Raw genomic sequence first — 16,132 nt, 5'->3', positions numbered from 1 at the left:
TCCTTCCTTCTTTCCTTCCTCCCTCCCTCCTTCCCTCCCTCCTTCCCTTCCTCCCTCCCTCCCTCCCTCCCCCTTCCTCCCTCCTTCCCTCCCTCCTTACCTTCCTCCCTCCCTCCCTCCCTCCTTCCTTCCTTTCTTCTTTCCATTCTGTGATAAGGTCTCTCACTAAGCCTGGAGCTCTCTGATTTGACTTGTCTGAGCAGTGAGCCCAGAGATCCTCACACCTCTACCTCCTAAGTGATAGGATTGCCAACACAAGGGTGCTTGGAATCCAAATTCGCATTTTAATACTTACACAGCAAACACTCTCCTAGCTGAAGTGTTTACTAGCACAGCTCTTCAACCTATGGGGTTTTACTTTAACCACAATCAAAAACAAAATTTTGTGTTTTTAAAAACAATGTTTGTCTGCGTAGCCCTGGCTGTCCTGGAACTCATTCCATAGTGGCTGGTCTTGAACTCAGAGGCCTGCCTTTCTCTGCCTCTGCAGTGCTGGGATTAAAAGCATGTGCCACCACTGTCAAATTAAAAAAAGACTCGAGTCTGTAATCTCTGCCACTCCAGAGACTGAAGCATAGGCCTGCCCTGGCAGCTTAGAAAAATTTTGTCTTAAAAAACATAAAAAGAAAACAAAAAACAAGAAGAGCATAAATATATAAAACAGGGGCTAGAGAGATGGCTCAGCAGTTAAGAGCACTGATTGCTCTTCCAGAGGTCCTGAGTTCAAATCCCAGAAACCACATGGTGGCTCACAACCATCTATAGTGGGATCTGATGCCTTCTTCTGGTGTGTCTCAAGACAGCTACAGTGTACTCATATATAATAAATAAGTCTTTAAAAAAAATAAATATATAAAACACACACAAATTAAGCAAAGACAACAGGAAAAGGTCTACAACTGCTGATGTATTGGAATGACTTAGGGAGCCATGAGGTTGACAAATGGGCAATATTTGGGTGTTTGTTAATGTGACTGTGAGCTTCTGGGTTCTCACGTGATAGCATGTTACTCAGATGTTCTCTGGGAATAGCTGTAATGGTGTCCTTAGGTATCTGGTGACAGTGTGTGGGTCTCCAGTGTTATCTGGATGCTGGCCTGTCTATCTAGGTACTCCTAATGCCAAGGACAGCTTTGAGTGGGGTCTGGGAAATGTGTGACTGTGTTCGTCCGGGTGGCGGTGGCCCCGTGAATGCGGCCTCTCCGTGGCTTTGTGGACCCTGGACAGTGTCCTGAGGGAATGCAGCTCCCAGGCTCTCTGCTCACCACTCCCCGCTGCAGGGTCAGGCAGCACCACATGTGCATGCAGCTCCTGCAGCTGCTGGTGCAGCAAGTCAAGGCGTCGAGCGGAGCCCCGCAGCAGCAGCTCCACGGGGGCCAAGCTGCGGCCCAGGTCCGTGGTGGCCCGTCTCAGGTTCTCAGCGCCCTCCTTCAGCTTCAGCTCCTTCCGGATCTCCCGCTTCAGCCGCTCGCGCTCTAACTCCAGCTGCTGCTGCACCCCCGGGGCTGCCAGGTCTGCGCCCGCCAGACCCAGCTGCTCCAGCAGTGACCAGCTGCGAGGCTCGCTCTGCAGGGGAGGGACCACACACAGGTCAGAAGCTAGAGAGGGCAGGTGACCTCACTAGGACACAGCCCACCTGACCTACCACCACCCTACCGGACTCCACCCTAAAATCCCAAGGGCAGAGGCCTGACCCGCATAAATGGGATGTCTTGGCCAGAGAGATGGTTTAGGGGGTAAAGGCTCTTGCTGCCAAGCCTTCCTAAGTTGATCCCCTAGGAATCTACATAGTGGAAGATGATCAAGTCCTAGAGATTGTCCTCTGACACACACACACACACACACACACACACACACACACACGTAGATGCATGAATGTATGAATGAATGAATGAATCGAGGGCTGGAGAAATGACTCAGAAGCTAAAAACATATAGTGCTCATGCAGAGGAACTGAATTCAGTTTCCAGCCTCTAATTCTAGATCCAGGGGGGACCTGATGCCCCTAGCCTCTGCAGGCACTAGATCCAGGGGAGACCTGATGCCCCTAGCCTCTGCAGGCACTAGATCCAGGGGAGACCTGATGCCCCTAGCCTCTGCAGGCACTAGATCCAGGGGAGACCTGATGCCCCTAGCCTGTGCAGGCACTAGATCCAGGGGGACCTGATGCCCCTAGCCTGTGCAGGCACTAGATCCAGGGGGACCTGATGCCCCTAGCCTCTGCAGGCACTAGATCCAGGGGGACCTGATGCCCCTAGCCTCTGCAGGCACTAGATCCAGGGGGACCTGATGCCCCTAGCCTGTGCAGGCACTAGATCCAGGGGGACCTGATGCCCCTAGCCTCTGCAGGCACTAGTATGCACATGTACATAACCCCACAGACTAGGCCAAGCGCAAGACCACTTCCTTCCCCATGTGCACGCCAGGGTCCCCCTCCCTTAATTTGTTCCCATGCAATGGGGCTCTGCCAGAAGGATCAGATGACCCCCTTTCTCTTCTGGTTTCCTGCATTCCTAACCAGGAAGTCCCGAGGGCAGACTACCGTTTCGTTTGCTGTCCTCCAAACCCAGGAGACATATCCTGACATCTCTCATCTGATTCCCAAACTAGGAGGAGGTCCCAAGGGCTGAACCTGCTTCCCTGTCTTCTACATCTGGCACTCCGCAGAGCAGAGCTCATCTCCTCCCATCACCCGAACCTGAGCGCTGACACAGCACCCAAGTTTTACCCTCTACCTGGAGAGCTGTCACCAGTTCCCCCACTCCTTCCTATCTTTGTCTCCAATCCAGAGACACCCAGAACAGAACCTCAGTTTCTCCCACGTGGGGTCTCCTTCTGCTCTCCTGTAGAAACCCCAGCCCCTACCTCCAGCTCCAAATCCAAAGGGGGATCAGCTGCCATCTGGGTCCTAGGTCTGGTCTGAGAGCCACACCCTCTTCCTGAACCTCGGCCCTGCCACGGCCTCTGGACTGCCACTTCCTCTTTCCTTCCAGTTCCCAGCATCCTCTGCGCCAGGCCAGCTCTAGGGCAAGTCTTTTGTTGTTGTTTTGTTTGGGATGGGGGTTATTTTGTTTTGTTTTTGAGATGGGGTCCCTGCACAAAGTTCTGGCTGACCTGGAATTCACTATGCAGACCAGGGTGGCTTAGAACTCAGAGACCCACCTGCTTCTATATCCCAGGTACTGGGATTAAGTGTGTGTGCCATATAAGAGGTTCTTCCCACAGCACCCCCTAAATGGCCATCATGCCTGTTTCTCTGGAGGCAAGCCAGGGAGAAGCAGCCCTCAACACCTGACAGACTGGACACCCACATCTACAGTATGCTCTGTAGCAGGCAGGATCTTATGTGGTCCACAGCATGCGTGGAGACCATAGTCTTATAGGTGTGGTCACATTCCCAGCTTTGCAGGCCTGAGATCTGCAGCCTCAACTGAGGAACTGCCTCTGACGGACCTGAGGCACGTGAGTGGGATCTTTTCTTGATGGCTAATCGATGTAGGAGGCCCAGCTCTCTGTGGGCAGTGCCACCCGGGCCGGTGGGCCTGAGGGCAGAGGGCAAGGCCCTGAGACGGCAAGGAACAGAGCAAGGCCGAGGAGGAGAGCCAGCAACCGTGTTACTCTGTGGTTTTCCTTTAAGTGTCTGTCTTGAGTTCCAGCCCTGACTTCACTCCATGATGGACTGTAATTTATAAAACCAAATAAACCCCGTCTTCCCCAGGTTGCTTTTGGTCAGTCTTTTATCACAGCAATGGAAAGCAGTCCAGACCAGTCCCCACCTGCAGGTGTGGGTAGAACACAGGTTCCCAAAGGTGTGTGTGTTTAGCTCTGTAGGTCTGTGCCTAGCTCAGTGTGTGTGCAGAATGCTAATTCACACACAGACGCCTGCAGGTGTGTGTCTGAGACCCAGGCTCAGGGATGCACAGAGTAGACTCACACGTGTTGCACTCCCAACGGTATCAGCGTGGAGGTGGGACACAGCTTCATAAATGTGCATACCCGATGCCTGCCTGCACAGACCCTTATAAAAAACAGCTGTGGGTGCGAGTGTGAGTCCCTCTGGAAGCCAGTGACACACCCTCCACCTGCTCCTGCACACGTGCATGCCAACTTGCACCTGTGTGTGTGTGGGGGGGGGGTGTACAGGGCTTGTACACGCTCACACTTCTTTTCAGATGCACCGCCCATCCCCCAACAGCAGCCCTGAGGTCCCTCAGGCCCTCAGCCCTGCTACGTGTTCATGTTACTGTTGAGAGACCCTCCCACTTGTCCCTTGTCCCCAACTTCCCCTTAAGGATCAGAACAGCAGGTTCTGTAGGGAGTGTGTATGTGTCTGTGTGTCTGTGTGTGTGCTGCGCGCAGGCTTCCGGTTCACAGGCGGCATCAACTTCCTGCTTCCTCCCACCCAGATGTCCACCCTGGCTGCTCCCGCAGAGGCCTAGGGAACCCCCCTGGCTTTGTCGTAGCTCTCTGAAGCCAACACCAGGAAGAAGCAGCCCCGAGGGGCCCCACAGCAGTCCACAACTGTTTGCCAAATACACACTAAATCTCAACTGTCAGAGATAGCAGTTGCAAGGCTGTTTATATCAGGATCAAGATTCATATGAGAACATTCTACTTCCCCCTGGATTTTGCCGTGATCCTAAAACTGCTCTAAAAAATAGTATGTCATATTTTAAAATAATAGTAGTGCTGCTGGAGAGAGGGTTCAGCAGTTAAGGGCTCACACTGTTCTTCCAGAGGACCCGAGTTCAGGTCCAGGTACCCATGACAAATGGCTCACAGATGCCTGTAAAGTCAGTTCCGGGTGGATATGACCTCTCTGGCTTCTGTGGGCATGCGGACATACCCCTCAACATATATAACTAAAAATAACAAATAAATAAAAATAGTGGTGGCGGTAACAGCAGCTGCCACAAAGGGCAAAGCTTGGTGGCACACACAAGCTCTGTACCTCAAAAGTAACGGAACGGCAGTCGCAGCAGCTCCACATCACAGGTACTATCTATTTTGTTTTGCTTCATATTGTTTTGTGGCTGGGTCTCGTATGGCTTTGAATTCAATACATAGTGAAGGCTGGTCTTGAACTCCTGATCTTCCTGCTTCCACCCCACCAAAGCTAAGGTTGTAATGTGCACCTTCACACCTAGCATAGCAAAGTGCAGATGCTCGAGATGTATACATAAGACAGACAGATATGAAACTATCTTCAAAATGAAGAAATTGGGACCCAGCAAAGTGTGTTGCTGCGTGCCTTTAATCCCAGCACTCAGCAGGCAGGGGCTGGAGATCTCTTTGAGTTCCAGAGCAGGAGGAGCGACATAGTGAGTCCTGTCTCAATTAAGAAAACAAAAAAATAGAGGCTGGGCAGTGGAGGCGCACGCCTTTAATCCCAGCACTTGGGAGGCAGAGGCAGGTGGATTTCTGAGTTCGAAGCCAGCCTGGTCTACAGAGTGAGTTCCAGGACAGCCAGGGCTACACAGAGAAACCCTGTCTTGAAAAATAGAAAGAAAGAGAGAGGTGGGAAGAAAGGGAGAAGGAAAGAGAGAACCAGCTGGGGCCCCAGGTTCACACTAGCTTCACACTAGCTGGGAAGAGCCCCACGCCCACCACACCTTGCAGTAGCGAGCCACCATCACATGAGCAGTGTTCTCCTAGGCTCTTAGGCCCTTCTGGAGGGTAGATGAGGTTGTAGGCCAAGAGCACAGATCCTGTGACCCTGTCGTCACCTCACTGTGTATCTGAGCAGTAGTCACCATAGGGGAAACCGAGGCTGAGCGGCCAGAGCTGCACTCTGAGGGAAGCGGGGTTCTCTTCTCATTGCCTCTAGAAACACGCGTCAATGTCTGGGGTCGTTCTTGTTGTCATTACAGCCAAAGTATATAGGGGACACCTATCAAATGTCAACATCCTGAGGTGCACAGCACAGCCCCCACCACAAAATGATCCACACACAAAGGCCATTGCGGGGCCTTGGGAAGGGACACGGGTTCCAGCTTAGGCTGCCAAGCTCCGTATTCGGAAGACACCATAGAACCCCAAAACTGGCTTAGGCTCCACCTCGCTCCCCACCACCATCACCTCCACCCCACCCCCACCCCCAGCCCCAGGTTTCTCTGAGTTGCCCTGGCTGCCCTGGAACTATGTAGACCAGGCTGACCTCAAACTCAGAGATCTGCCTGTTTTAGCTTCCCAAGTCCTGGAACCAAAGGTGCGTGCCACCACCACCAGGCCCTCATAGCCATTCTAAACCCCACTGCCTCCTTCAAAGCAGAAACAAGACCCTGTAAGGTAAAGGCGTTTGACCCAAGAATTCATTAGGGAAGGCAGCATTGGTATTTAAACCCGGCCTCACTGAACGACACTCTGGCATGACCAGGCCCCACCCACTGTCACCCACCAGTGCCCCAAACCCAGCAGGCAAAGCAGGTCCACAGCCAGGAGCCCAGGAGCAGGGCCAGCTCAAGCTTTCGAGCAAAGAGGAAAGGTGAAGGTCCTGGGCCCCACCTCCGGCAGAGAAGGCCTGAGACTATGAAAAGCATGCGGGCAGGGAGGCAGGGCCTCCTGGGTCCTCCTCCCCTGGGTGAGTCACTTCTGCCCAGGGACAAGGAGTCACTTGAGGGCAGCAAGGCAAACGCCTGGCCTGGTCTTGAGGACTTAGAACGTCAGCTTCTCCACCTGTCATTACGGATCTGGACACACCAGATCAAGAACTGTCACCTTGGGGAAGCACTTCTTGGCAAAGTGGCTAGGAACCCAAAACCCCACTTCCTGAGATTTCAATGCCTGGGGCGTTTCCAGAATCTAGACAGGACATCCGTTTGCCAGACACAGAACAGACAGGCATGGAGACGGTGGAATGGGGCAGCAAGTTCAAGCAGGAATGAACATAAGGGAGAAGACGGGAAGGGGACCAAAGATGTAGGTCCCGCCTCATTCTGGGGATCACAGCCTCCATGTGCGTCCTACGTGGGACACACCAAGCACATGCATGTACTGGGAGAGCCCTGCCCAGCCCTCAGTGGGCTTGAAGGGGAGCCGGCACCGGTGCATCAGCCTAGAGGTCTGACCTTGTGAGATCGGCAGCACCAGATACGCCCAGCTCCTCGGCAAGGCCGGCAGGCCATCAGCAGGACTGGGGAAGAGGGGTACAGGGGGGTACAGGGGAGATATGAGGGCAGGTGTAGAAGGAGAACCAGTTACACAGGACAATGGACTGCATGGTGAAGAAAGCCACAAAGATACAAAGATCTCAGATTTGGGCCATTGAATTAGAGAGTGGGGAGTCTATCACCCCGACCCCCCACCCCACCCCCCCCCCTCCCCGACCCTGACCCTGCTTCAGTACCGCCCAACAGGTCACACGGGGAAGGCCATGTGGCTGGCAGATGCCAGTCACAGGTGTGTGTTGCGGGGGGAGTAGAGACCCAGACCTGTCACCTTCCAGACAAAATCCTTCCTGTCTGTGTGACAGGACACGCCCCACCTGGGTTACAGCTCCATCTGTCAGCCCGAAGGGTGGCTACGGGGAACGGGGCGGAAGGAGGAACCCGGCCTCAGGCCTAATGAAGTGACTTAGACACTTCCTCCAACAGGTGCCCATCTGGGTGGCGTCAAGACCATCGTAAAGACGTCTGCAGGCGGGGGTGGCCCGGGCTTTGTTGTGCGGGGGAGGGGATCGGGCCGGGCACTCCACTGGACCGCGGCAGGGTGCCAGGCACCTGCTCCAGGTGAAGCGGCACCTGCCCAGAAACCGAACGCTGAGGACCCAGAGTAGGGCGTGGGGACGAGAGGCACCGGGACCCGCAGCTGGCTTCGGACACCGAAGTGGGTACCCCACTACACCCGCTGACTCTCGGGGAGGGCCGAAGGAGGGGATGCAGTGGTAGAATCCCGAACAGCACCCCTTCCTCGGATGGGGTCGGCGCCTCCACCTGCTCCAAGGGCCCGCGCGGGCTCCCGATGGGGGATCTCGTCCCGGACTCTACCCGTGCCTGGGGTCCTCCGCGCCGTCCGGCCTCCCCGCGGGTGCGGACAAGTCGCCTACCTGCACGGCGTCGCCGGCCATGTCCTCCGGCCGCCCGCCAGGGGTCCCAGCGCCGAGGGAGGGCTTGCAAGCGCGCGGGCGTATGCGGCGGGAGGCGCGGCGTCCAGACCCTCCCAGGCGCGCTGCGCGCTCTGGCCTGCTGCGCTCGGCCCGGCCTGGCCAGGCCTCCGCCGAGCTGCGCCCTCGGGCCCAAGCGGCTGCAGGATGGGTCACGTGAGCTCTGAGGTCCGCGCCTGGGGAGGCCGCGGGGCGGGGCGGGGGCGGGGCTCCCGGCGGCCCCCGGGGCTTGCAACGGAGTGGGGTCCCTGTTGGCTGTGCTGTGCAGAGTGGCAGAGCGCTCCTCCTCGTAGCATGGGGGACTCTGAACAGGCCTAAGCGGCTGCGAGCCTCAAAAACCTTGTCTCCAGCCTCGGATCCCTCGGAAAGCAAAAGTCACAATCCAACACACACAAACACACACACACCCCGCCCAGCTGCACAGAGGCATCCTCCCATCTACCCGGAGGCAAGCACAGGGAGAACCTGACTTGAAATCCCAGGGTCCTGGGCCTTGGAGGACCACTGTACCTCTCAGGACAAGGGTGTCTGTAAAAACGTAATGAGGAAGAGTAGGGCAAGTGTATAGACCCCAAGTGCGCATTAAACACCAGCAGCAGCGGTCCCTTTATCTCTCACTGTTTTGAAAACGCTTATCTAGATTCATGTGTGTTAGAAATAAGTTCCAGGGTGGCAAAGAAAGAGACCACCCTTCAAAATGAAATGTCAGAAGAAAGCAAACTTTACTCTTCATCGAGACAGTGTGCTGCCTGCGGAAAAGCAGAGAGAAGACAGGAAGTGCGTTTGGTTTCTATTCTAACTCAGGTGACCTCGCAGTCTTGTTCAATTGGCTAGTCTGAAAAAATTGGCGCAGAGGAAACTGAGGAGGAAGGGAAGGGGTCACTGCTCCAAGAGATCAATTTCCTAGAATGGAGGGGGGGCACTTTGTGTAAACAAAAGTTTTACTGGGTGGGGAAGATTAAAACTCCTTAAAAGTCCTCCAAGAAGCAGAGGTGGTACATGCCTTTAATCCCAGCACTCTGGGAGGCAGAGGCAGGCAGATTTCTGAGTTCAAGGCCAGCCTGGTCTACAAAGTTAGTTCCAGGACAGCCAGGGCTATACAGAGAAACCCTGTCTCGGAAAAAGCCAAATCCAAAAAAACCAAAAAACCAAAAAACAAAAACAAAAACAAAACAAAAACAAAAACAAAAATCCTACAAGATAGGGTAGATTATGGTTTCAATTACTGTCCAAAACAGTATTTTTTTATCAACAGTAATCAAAGAACAAATATTTGATTTCTTACATGTGTATATATGTTTCTTTGTGTGAGTTATGCACGTGTGGGGGTGCCTCTGGAGGTCAGAAGACGACATGGGATCCCCTAAAATGTAGTTATAAACTGAGCTGCACCCCCTGGGCCCTGGGGCCGGACTTGGTTTTTCTACAAGAGCGGTATTGCTCCTAACGCTGAGCAATCTCTTCCATTCCTATTTTAATCTTTATACCATTTATTGGGTGTGTTCACGTTCATGTACACGCACATGCCAAGGCAAATGTATGGTGGTCAGTGAATAACTTACATGATCACTTTTCTTCTGCACCCTATCATTTGCGGAGGGGGGGGGGACACCCAAACTCTCCTTGTCTAAGCCCTGGATAGGCCCAGCACACCATCTCTGAACGATCAGGGCTACAGTAGAAGCCTTCTTCCTTGTCCCCCTGCCTCCTCCTCCTTACAGTTTCTTCCCCCAAACCACATACCAACAGGGCCTAACGTCTAGACATCTCCCTGGGGAAGGCACCAAGCCCTGTGTCATCTGCTGCTCCGGCTCTCTCCACTGGGCTCACTCACCACTTCAGCAAGTTGACCTCATTATACCTCAAAGGTTCGTGGAGGGAATTAAATAACTCGCCACACTAGTCATCTAACTTCCATTTGCAGACTGATAAAAGAGAGATACCCCTTTGCTTTCATAATCTAGCCAGGATGCTCCTGGTCCTTTGCATAAGACAGGGAACCCACCCATCTTACAGATGAGGCCGGCACGGAGCTGGCCGGGAGAAAGCCTTGCCCACGGCCCCGCCTGCCAGGTTCTGAGCTGCCTCTGGGGATGAGGCTTGGGAATCCAGCCAGATTCTCCTTAACCTTCCGGTATTCATTTACTCAGTGAGTCTTTATCACGGTCTGCTAGGGATTTGGGTGGCCTGGAAACAGAGCTGTACTCTAGGCTTTAAAAGGGACAGGGATAGACAAAGAATTTATTGTTAAATCCACACATAGCAATGAGAAAAGTCCCACCAGATCCCTGAGGCATCCCTGGCCGATCTCCTTGTCTACTCTGGACCCCAGACCTGTCACATGTCCCAGTGCTCTGCTTCTCTGTGCTGGAGAGTCTGGGCTTGCCTTTGAAGCAGCTGTAGAAGAGGTTTCATAGCCTCATTTGGCCTTCAAGGTCTCTTCACGTTGCAACTCAGCAACTCTGGTCTCTTCATATTGCTGCAGCCACAGGGTCTTTACACGGGTTGCTACCTGGTTTAAAATGTCTTTCTGTCGTATTTCACCAAGCTGGTCCCCTTTGCTCATACATTTTTTTTCAAAACAATTTAAATTGTATTTAAAAATTGTATTTAGCCGGGCGGTGGTGGCACACGCCTTTAATCCCAGCACTTGGGAGGCAGAGGCAGGCGGATTTCTGAGTTCGAGGCTAGCCTGGTCTACAGAGTGAGTTCCAGGACAGCCAGAGCTACACAGAGAAACCCTGTCTCGAAAAAAAACAAAAAAATGTATTTAAATGTATTTTATGTGTATATATGTATGTGTGTTTGTAGATATGTGCCAATGAGTCCGGGTACCCATGGAGGCCAGAAAAGGGCATCAGATCCCCTGGAACTAGAGTTACAGATGGTTGTGAGCCACCCTGGGGGCGCTGGGAACCAAACCTGGGTCCTCTACAAGAGCGAAACGTGCTTTTAGCTGCTGCATCTCTCCAGCGCAAATTTTCATTACGTGTCAAAATATAGCCTCCCCCTACTCTGTGTGTGCGTGTGCATGTGTGCGTGTGTATGTCTGAGTATGTGTGTGTGTGAGTGTGTGTGTGTAAGAATGAGAGCACATGTGTTATCAATGGCATGTGTGGAGGGCGGAGGACTCACTCTCACCTTTCACCACATGGGTCCTGGGTACAAACTCTGGGTGTCAAGCATAGTGGTGTCTGCCTTTACCTTCTGAAGAATCTCACTGGCCAGGTTTTTAATAATTTGTATTTGTTTTAATCATCTGTGGAAATGTCACCATTCTGAGACTCTTGGGACCTCCCCCTGTGGCTCAGCGCTGCATCTCCAGACCTTGGCATGGTTTGACTTGATATCAAAGATACTCAACTCCAGCGGTGGTGGTCGTTTGAACGAGGATGGCTCCCACAGACTCAGACTTTTGAATGTTAGGTTCTCGCTGGTGAACTGTCTGGAAAGGACTAGGGTGGGTGGCCTTGTCGGAAGAGATGTGTTCCTGGCGGTGGGCTTTGAGGTTTCGAAAGCCCAGGTTAGGCCCAGACTTGCTTTCTGCACCGTTCCTGTGTATCAGCAATAGAACAGTCACTTAGATACAGGCCTTGCTGTCTCGGTCTGTAGAATGGAGCAGTGGACACAGTGAGTGAGGGCGGGGGAACGCTATCCCTGACAACTGCACTGAGCAGGCCAGGGTTCCCTGAGGAGCTAGCTGGTCCTGGCACCGAGTGTTAAAGAATGAGTAGAAACATTCCCAATGGTTAGAAAAGTCCAGAACCCAGGAGGTAGGAGGAGATAGAGCACTGTGAATTTGAGACCACATAGTAAGACCTTGTCTCAAAAAATAAAATAAAACAAAACAAAATAAAATAAAGAGAGGAAGGGAGGGAGGAAGAAAGGAAGGAAGGAAAGAAGGAAGATCGGGGGAGATGTCCAGAGATCCTTAAGGAAAGTAGTGAAGCTCTGGGGTACTCTGGCTTCTCTGTCCCTCATCTTATATCTCTTGCCTCCATCAATCCACTGTGGTCACAAGGGCCTCCTCTCGGGTCCTCAGACAGAGCAAGCCTGTCCTGACCTCAGGACCTTTCAACCAGCAATTCCCTCCGTCTGTAATGCTGTTACAGTTCATCTTCGTGGTCTCTGTCTCTCTCTCTCTCTCTCTCTCTCTCTCTCTCTCTCTCTCTCTCTCTCTCCCCATTCATTCCACTTTTGTTCAAATGTCACCTCCTAAGCCGGATATTTTCTGGCACCTTCACCTAAAACAAGCCCCATCCACACTATATATGTATGTGTATGTGTATATGTACACATACATATATGTGTGTATATATAATTTTTCTGTGTATGAGTATCTTGCTTGTGTGTACGTGTGTGTACCATATGCATCCCTGGTCCTGTAGAAGTCAAAAGAGGTCACCAGATCCCCTGGGATTGGAGTTACAGGTGGTTGTAAGCCACCAAGTGAGTGCTGGGAACCAAACGTAGGCTCTCTGCAAAAGCAACAAATGCGCTTAACCACTGAGCCTTCCTGCCAGCACCACAAACATCACTTTTGCGTGGCACGTGGGATTGAACTTATGGCCTGTGCATCTGAACAAGGTTCTGCTGCTCAGTTACATCCTCTGCTTTCCTGAAAGTAATTTTTTTCCCACTTAGTTTGCATGTGCAGGTCTTTTGCCTGCTTGTGCATCTGTGTACTACACATGTGCCTGGTGCCATCAGAAGGCGGAAGCCAGCGTCAGATCACCTGGAATCGCAGTCACAGATGATGGTGATTCACAGAGTGGGGTGCTGGTGTGATCCACAGAGCGGCTGCTGGTATGATCCACAGAGCGAGGTGCTAGTGTTATCCACAGAGCGAGTGCTGATGTGATCCACAGAGCGGGTGCTGGTGTGATCCATAGAGCGGGGTGCTGGTGTGATCCACAGAGCGAGTGCTGGTGTGATCCACAGAGCGGGGTGCTGGTGTGATCCACAGAGCGCGGTGTTGGTGAGATCCACAGAGCGGGGTGCTGGTGAGATCCACAGAGCAGGTGCTGGTGAGATCCACAGAGCAGGTGCTAGTGTGATTCACAGAGCAGGTGCTGGTGTGATCCACAGAGCAGGTGCTGGTGTGATCCACAGAGCAGGTGCTGGTGAAATCCACAGAACGGGGTGCTGGTGTGATCCACAGAGCGGGGTGCTGGTGAGATCCACAGAGTGGGTGCTGGTGTGATCCAGAGCGGGGTGCTGGTGTGATCCATAGAGTGAGGTGCTGGTGAGATCCACAGAGTGGGTGCTGGTGTGATCCATAGAGCGGGGTTCTAGTGTGATCCACAGAGCAAGTGCTGGTGTGATCCACAGAGTGGGGTGCTGGTGAGATCCACAGAGCGGGTGCTGGTGTGATCCATAGAGCGGGGTGCTGGTGTGATCCACAGAGCAGGTGTTAGTGTGATCCACAGAGTGGGGTGCTGGTGTGATCCACAGAGCCGGTGCTGGTATGATCTATAGAGTGGGTGATGGTGTGATCCACGGAGTGATGCTAGTGTGATCCACAGCATGGGGTGCTAGTATGATCCACAGCACAAGCGCTAGTGTGATCCATAAGGGGGTGTTAGTGTGATCCACAGCTCAGGGTGCTGGTGTAATCCACAGAGCAGGTGCTGGTGTGATCCACAGAGCTGAGCTAGTATGATCCACAGAGCGGGTGCTGGTGTGATCTACAGCATGGGGTGCTAGTTTGATCCACAGCATGGGGTGCTGGTATGATCCACAGCATGGGTGCGGGTGTGATGAACAGTGCAGGTGCTAGTGTGATCCACAAAGCAGGTGCTGGTGTTGAAAGACTCCCGAATCCTGGGGAATCTTCACTCAAGTCTTGGAATAGGACGATGCCCCCAAAAATTCACGAGAGACCATTCTTGATACAAATACATGAAGTTTAATTCTCCAGTGCACTGGGCGTGTCCCGAGCATGGACAGAGGAGTTCGACCCGAGCAGCTGCCGCTGGGGCTTTTTAAAGAAACAGACCATAAAGAAAAAGGGCAGGGGATGCTCAGGCTGTGATCTGTGTCATAAGGAATGGGGAGATCGGCGGCAGTTCATGGCTCAGGGGAAGGTTACAGGTTATCTTGGGCAGACACAGTTACTTTGAGTGCGAATGGGTCCTTGAAGCACGGGGAGTGCTCGCCCTTGCAGCTGGAGGGAGTGCGGAGGGAGTGCCAGTCTTTGAAGCAGACCATGGGGGACAGGAGTGCTATCTTAAGGTTGACAGTTTTCTAAGTTGCATTGTGTCTAGGCTAATTGTTAGTGGTCTCTCAGTGTGATCCACAGCGTGGAGTGCTGGTGAAATCCACAGCGCAGGTGCGGGTGTGATCCACGGAGTGGGTGCTGGTGTGATTCACAGAGTGATGTTGGTGTAGTCCACAATGCAGGGTGCTAGTGTGATCCACAGAGCAGGTGCTGGTGTGATCCACAGAGGGGTCCTGGTGTGATCCACAGAGCCGTCCTGGTTTGATCCACAGCTCAGTGTACTGGTGTGGCCCACAGAGTGGGTGCTGGTGTGATCCACAGAGTGATGCTAGTGTGATCCATAGTGGTGCTGGTATGATCCACAGAGTGGGTGCTCGAGTGATCCACAGAGCGGGTATTGGTGTGATCCACAATGCAGGGTGCTGGTGATATCCACAGCTCGGAGGCTGGTGATATTCACAGCTCTCAGATGCTGGTGATATCCACAGCACAAGTGCTGGTGATATCCACAGCTCGGGTGCTGGTGTGATCCACAGCATGAGTGCTGGTGATATCCACAGAGCAGGTGCTGGTGATATCCAGAGAGCAGGTGCTGGTGATATCCACAGCACAGGTGGCTGGTGATATCCACAGAGTGGATGCTGGTGATATCCACAGCACGGGTGCTGGTGTGATCCACAGATCTGGTGCTGGTGATATCCACAGCACGGGTACTGGTGTGATCCACAGAGCTGGTGCTGGTGATATCCACAGCACGGGTGCTGGTGTGATCCACAGAGCTGGTGCTGGTGATATCCACAGCTCTGGTGCTGGTGATATCCACAGCACGGGTGACTGGTGATATCCACAGCGTGGGTGCTGGTGATATCCACAACTCAGGGTGCTAGTGTGCTGCACAGCGCAGGGTACTGGTGTGTGATGCACAGCGTAGGATGTTAGTGATGATATCCACAGCACAGGTATTAGTGATATCCACAGCGCAGGTGCTGGTGATATCCACAGAGCTGGTGCTGGTGATATCCACAGAGTGGGTGCTGGTGATATCCACAGCACGGGTGCTGGTGATATCCACAGCACGGGTGCTGGTGATATCCACAGCTCAGGGTGCTGGTGTGATGCACAGCGTAGGGTGCTGGTGTGTGATGCACAGCGTAGGGTGCTGGTGTGTGATGCACAGCGTAGGATGCTAGTGATATCCACAGCACAGGTGCTAGTGATATCCACAGTGCAGGTGCTGGTGTGATCCATGGCTTGGGTGCTGGTGATATCCACAGAGCTGGTGCTGGTGATATCCACAGTGCAGGTGCTGGTGATATCCACAGTTCGGGTGCTGGTGATATCCACAGCTCAGGTGCTGGTGATATCCACAGAGCTGGTGCTGGTGATATCCACAGTGTGGGTGCTGGTGATATCCACAGCACAGATGCTGGTGATATCCACAGCACAGATGCTGGTGATATCCACAGAGCGGGTACTGGTGATATCCACAGTGTGGGTGCTGGTGTGATCCACAGAGCAGGTGCTGGTGTGATACACAGAGCGGGTGCTGGTGATATCCACCGCACGGGTGCTGGTGATATCCACAGTGCAGGTGCTGGTGATATCCACAGAGCTGGTGCTGGTGATATCCACAGTGTGGGTGCTGGTGATATCCACAGCACAGATGCTGGTGATATCCACAGTGCAGGTGCTGGTGATATCCACAGAGCGGGTGCTGGTGATATCCACAGTGTGGGTGTTGGTGTGATCCACAGAGCAGGTGCTGGTGATATCCACAGAACGGGTGCTGGTGATATCCACAGAGCGGGTGC

General features: G+C 53.2%; 1 protein-coding gene across 5 annotated transcripts in view; it reads right to left on the bottom strand.

Annotated features, from left to right (window-relative positions):
- Positions 1-8,258, bottom strand: part of Pkn1 (protein kinase N1) — a 30,533-nt gene extending 22,275 nt beyond the window's left edge. Inside the window, exons 1-2 of one of the 5 annotated variants that reach the window (XM_052166711.1) lie at positions 8,045-8,258; positions 1,266-1,566 (exon numbers count right to left, since the gene is read on the bottom strand). In XM_052166711.1, the coding sequence (XP_052022671.1) occupies positions 1,266-1,566; positions 8,045-8,065 (322 nt within the window). In that variant the 5' untranslated portion in view covers positions 8,066-8,258. Of the gene's footprint in view, positions 1-1,265; positions 1,567-2,865; positions 2,966-8,044 lie in introns of those variants that run through there. The other 4 variants (XM_052166713.1, XM_052166708.1, XM_052166710.1 and 1 more) reach the window with 4 other exon arrangements.
- Positions 8,259-16,132: the final 7,874 nt, after the last annotated feature.

The sequence above is a fragment of the Apodemus sylvaticus genome, chromosome 21 (genome assembly GCF_947179515.1).
Source record: "Apodemus sylvaticus chromosome 21, mApoSyl1.1, whole genome shotgun sequence".
Lineage (NCBI taxonomy): Eukaryota > Metazoa > Chordata > Mammalia > Rodentia > Muridae > Apodemus > Apodemus sylvaticus.
This window is presented reverse-complemented; position numbering and strand designations above follow the sequence as displayed.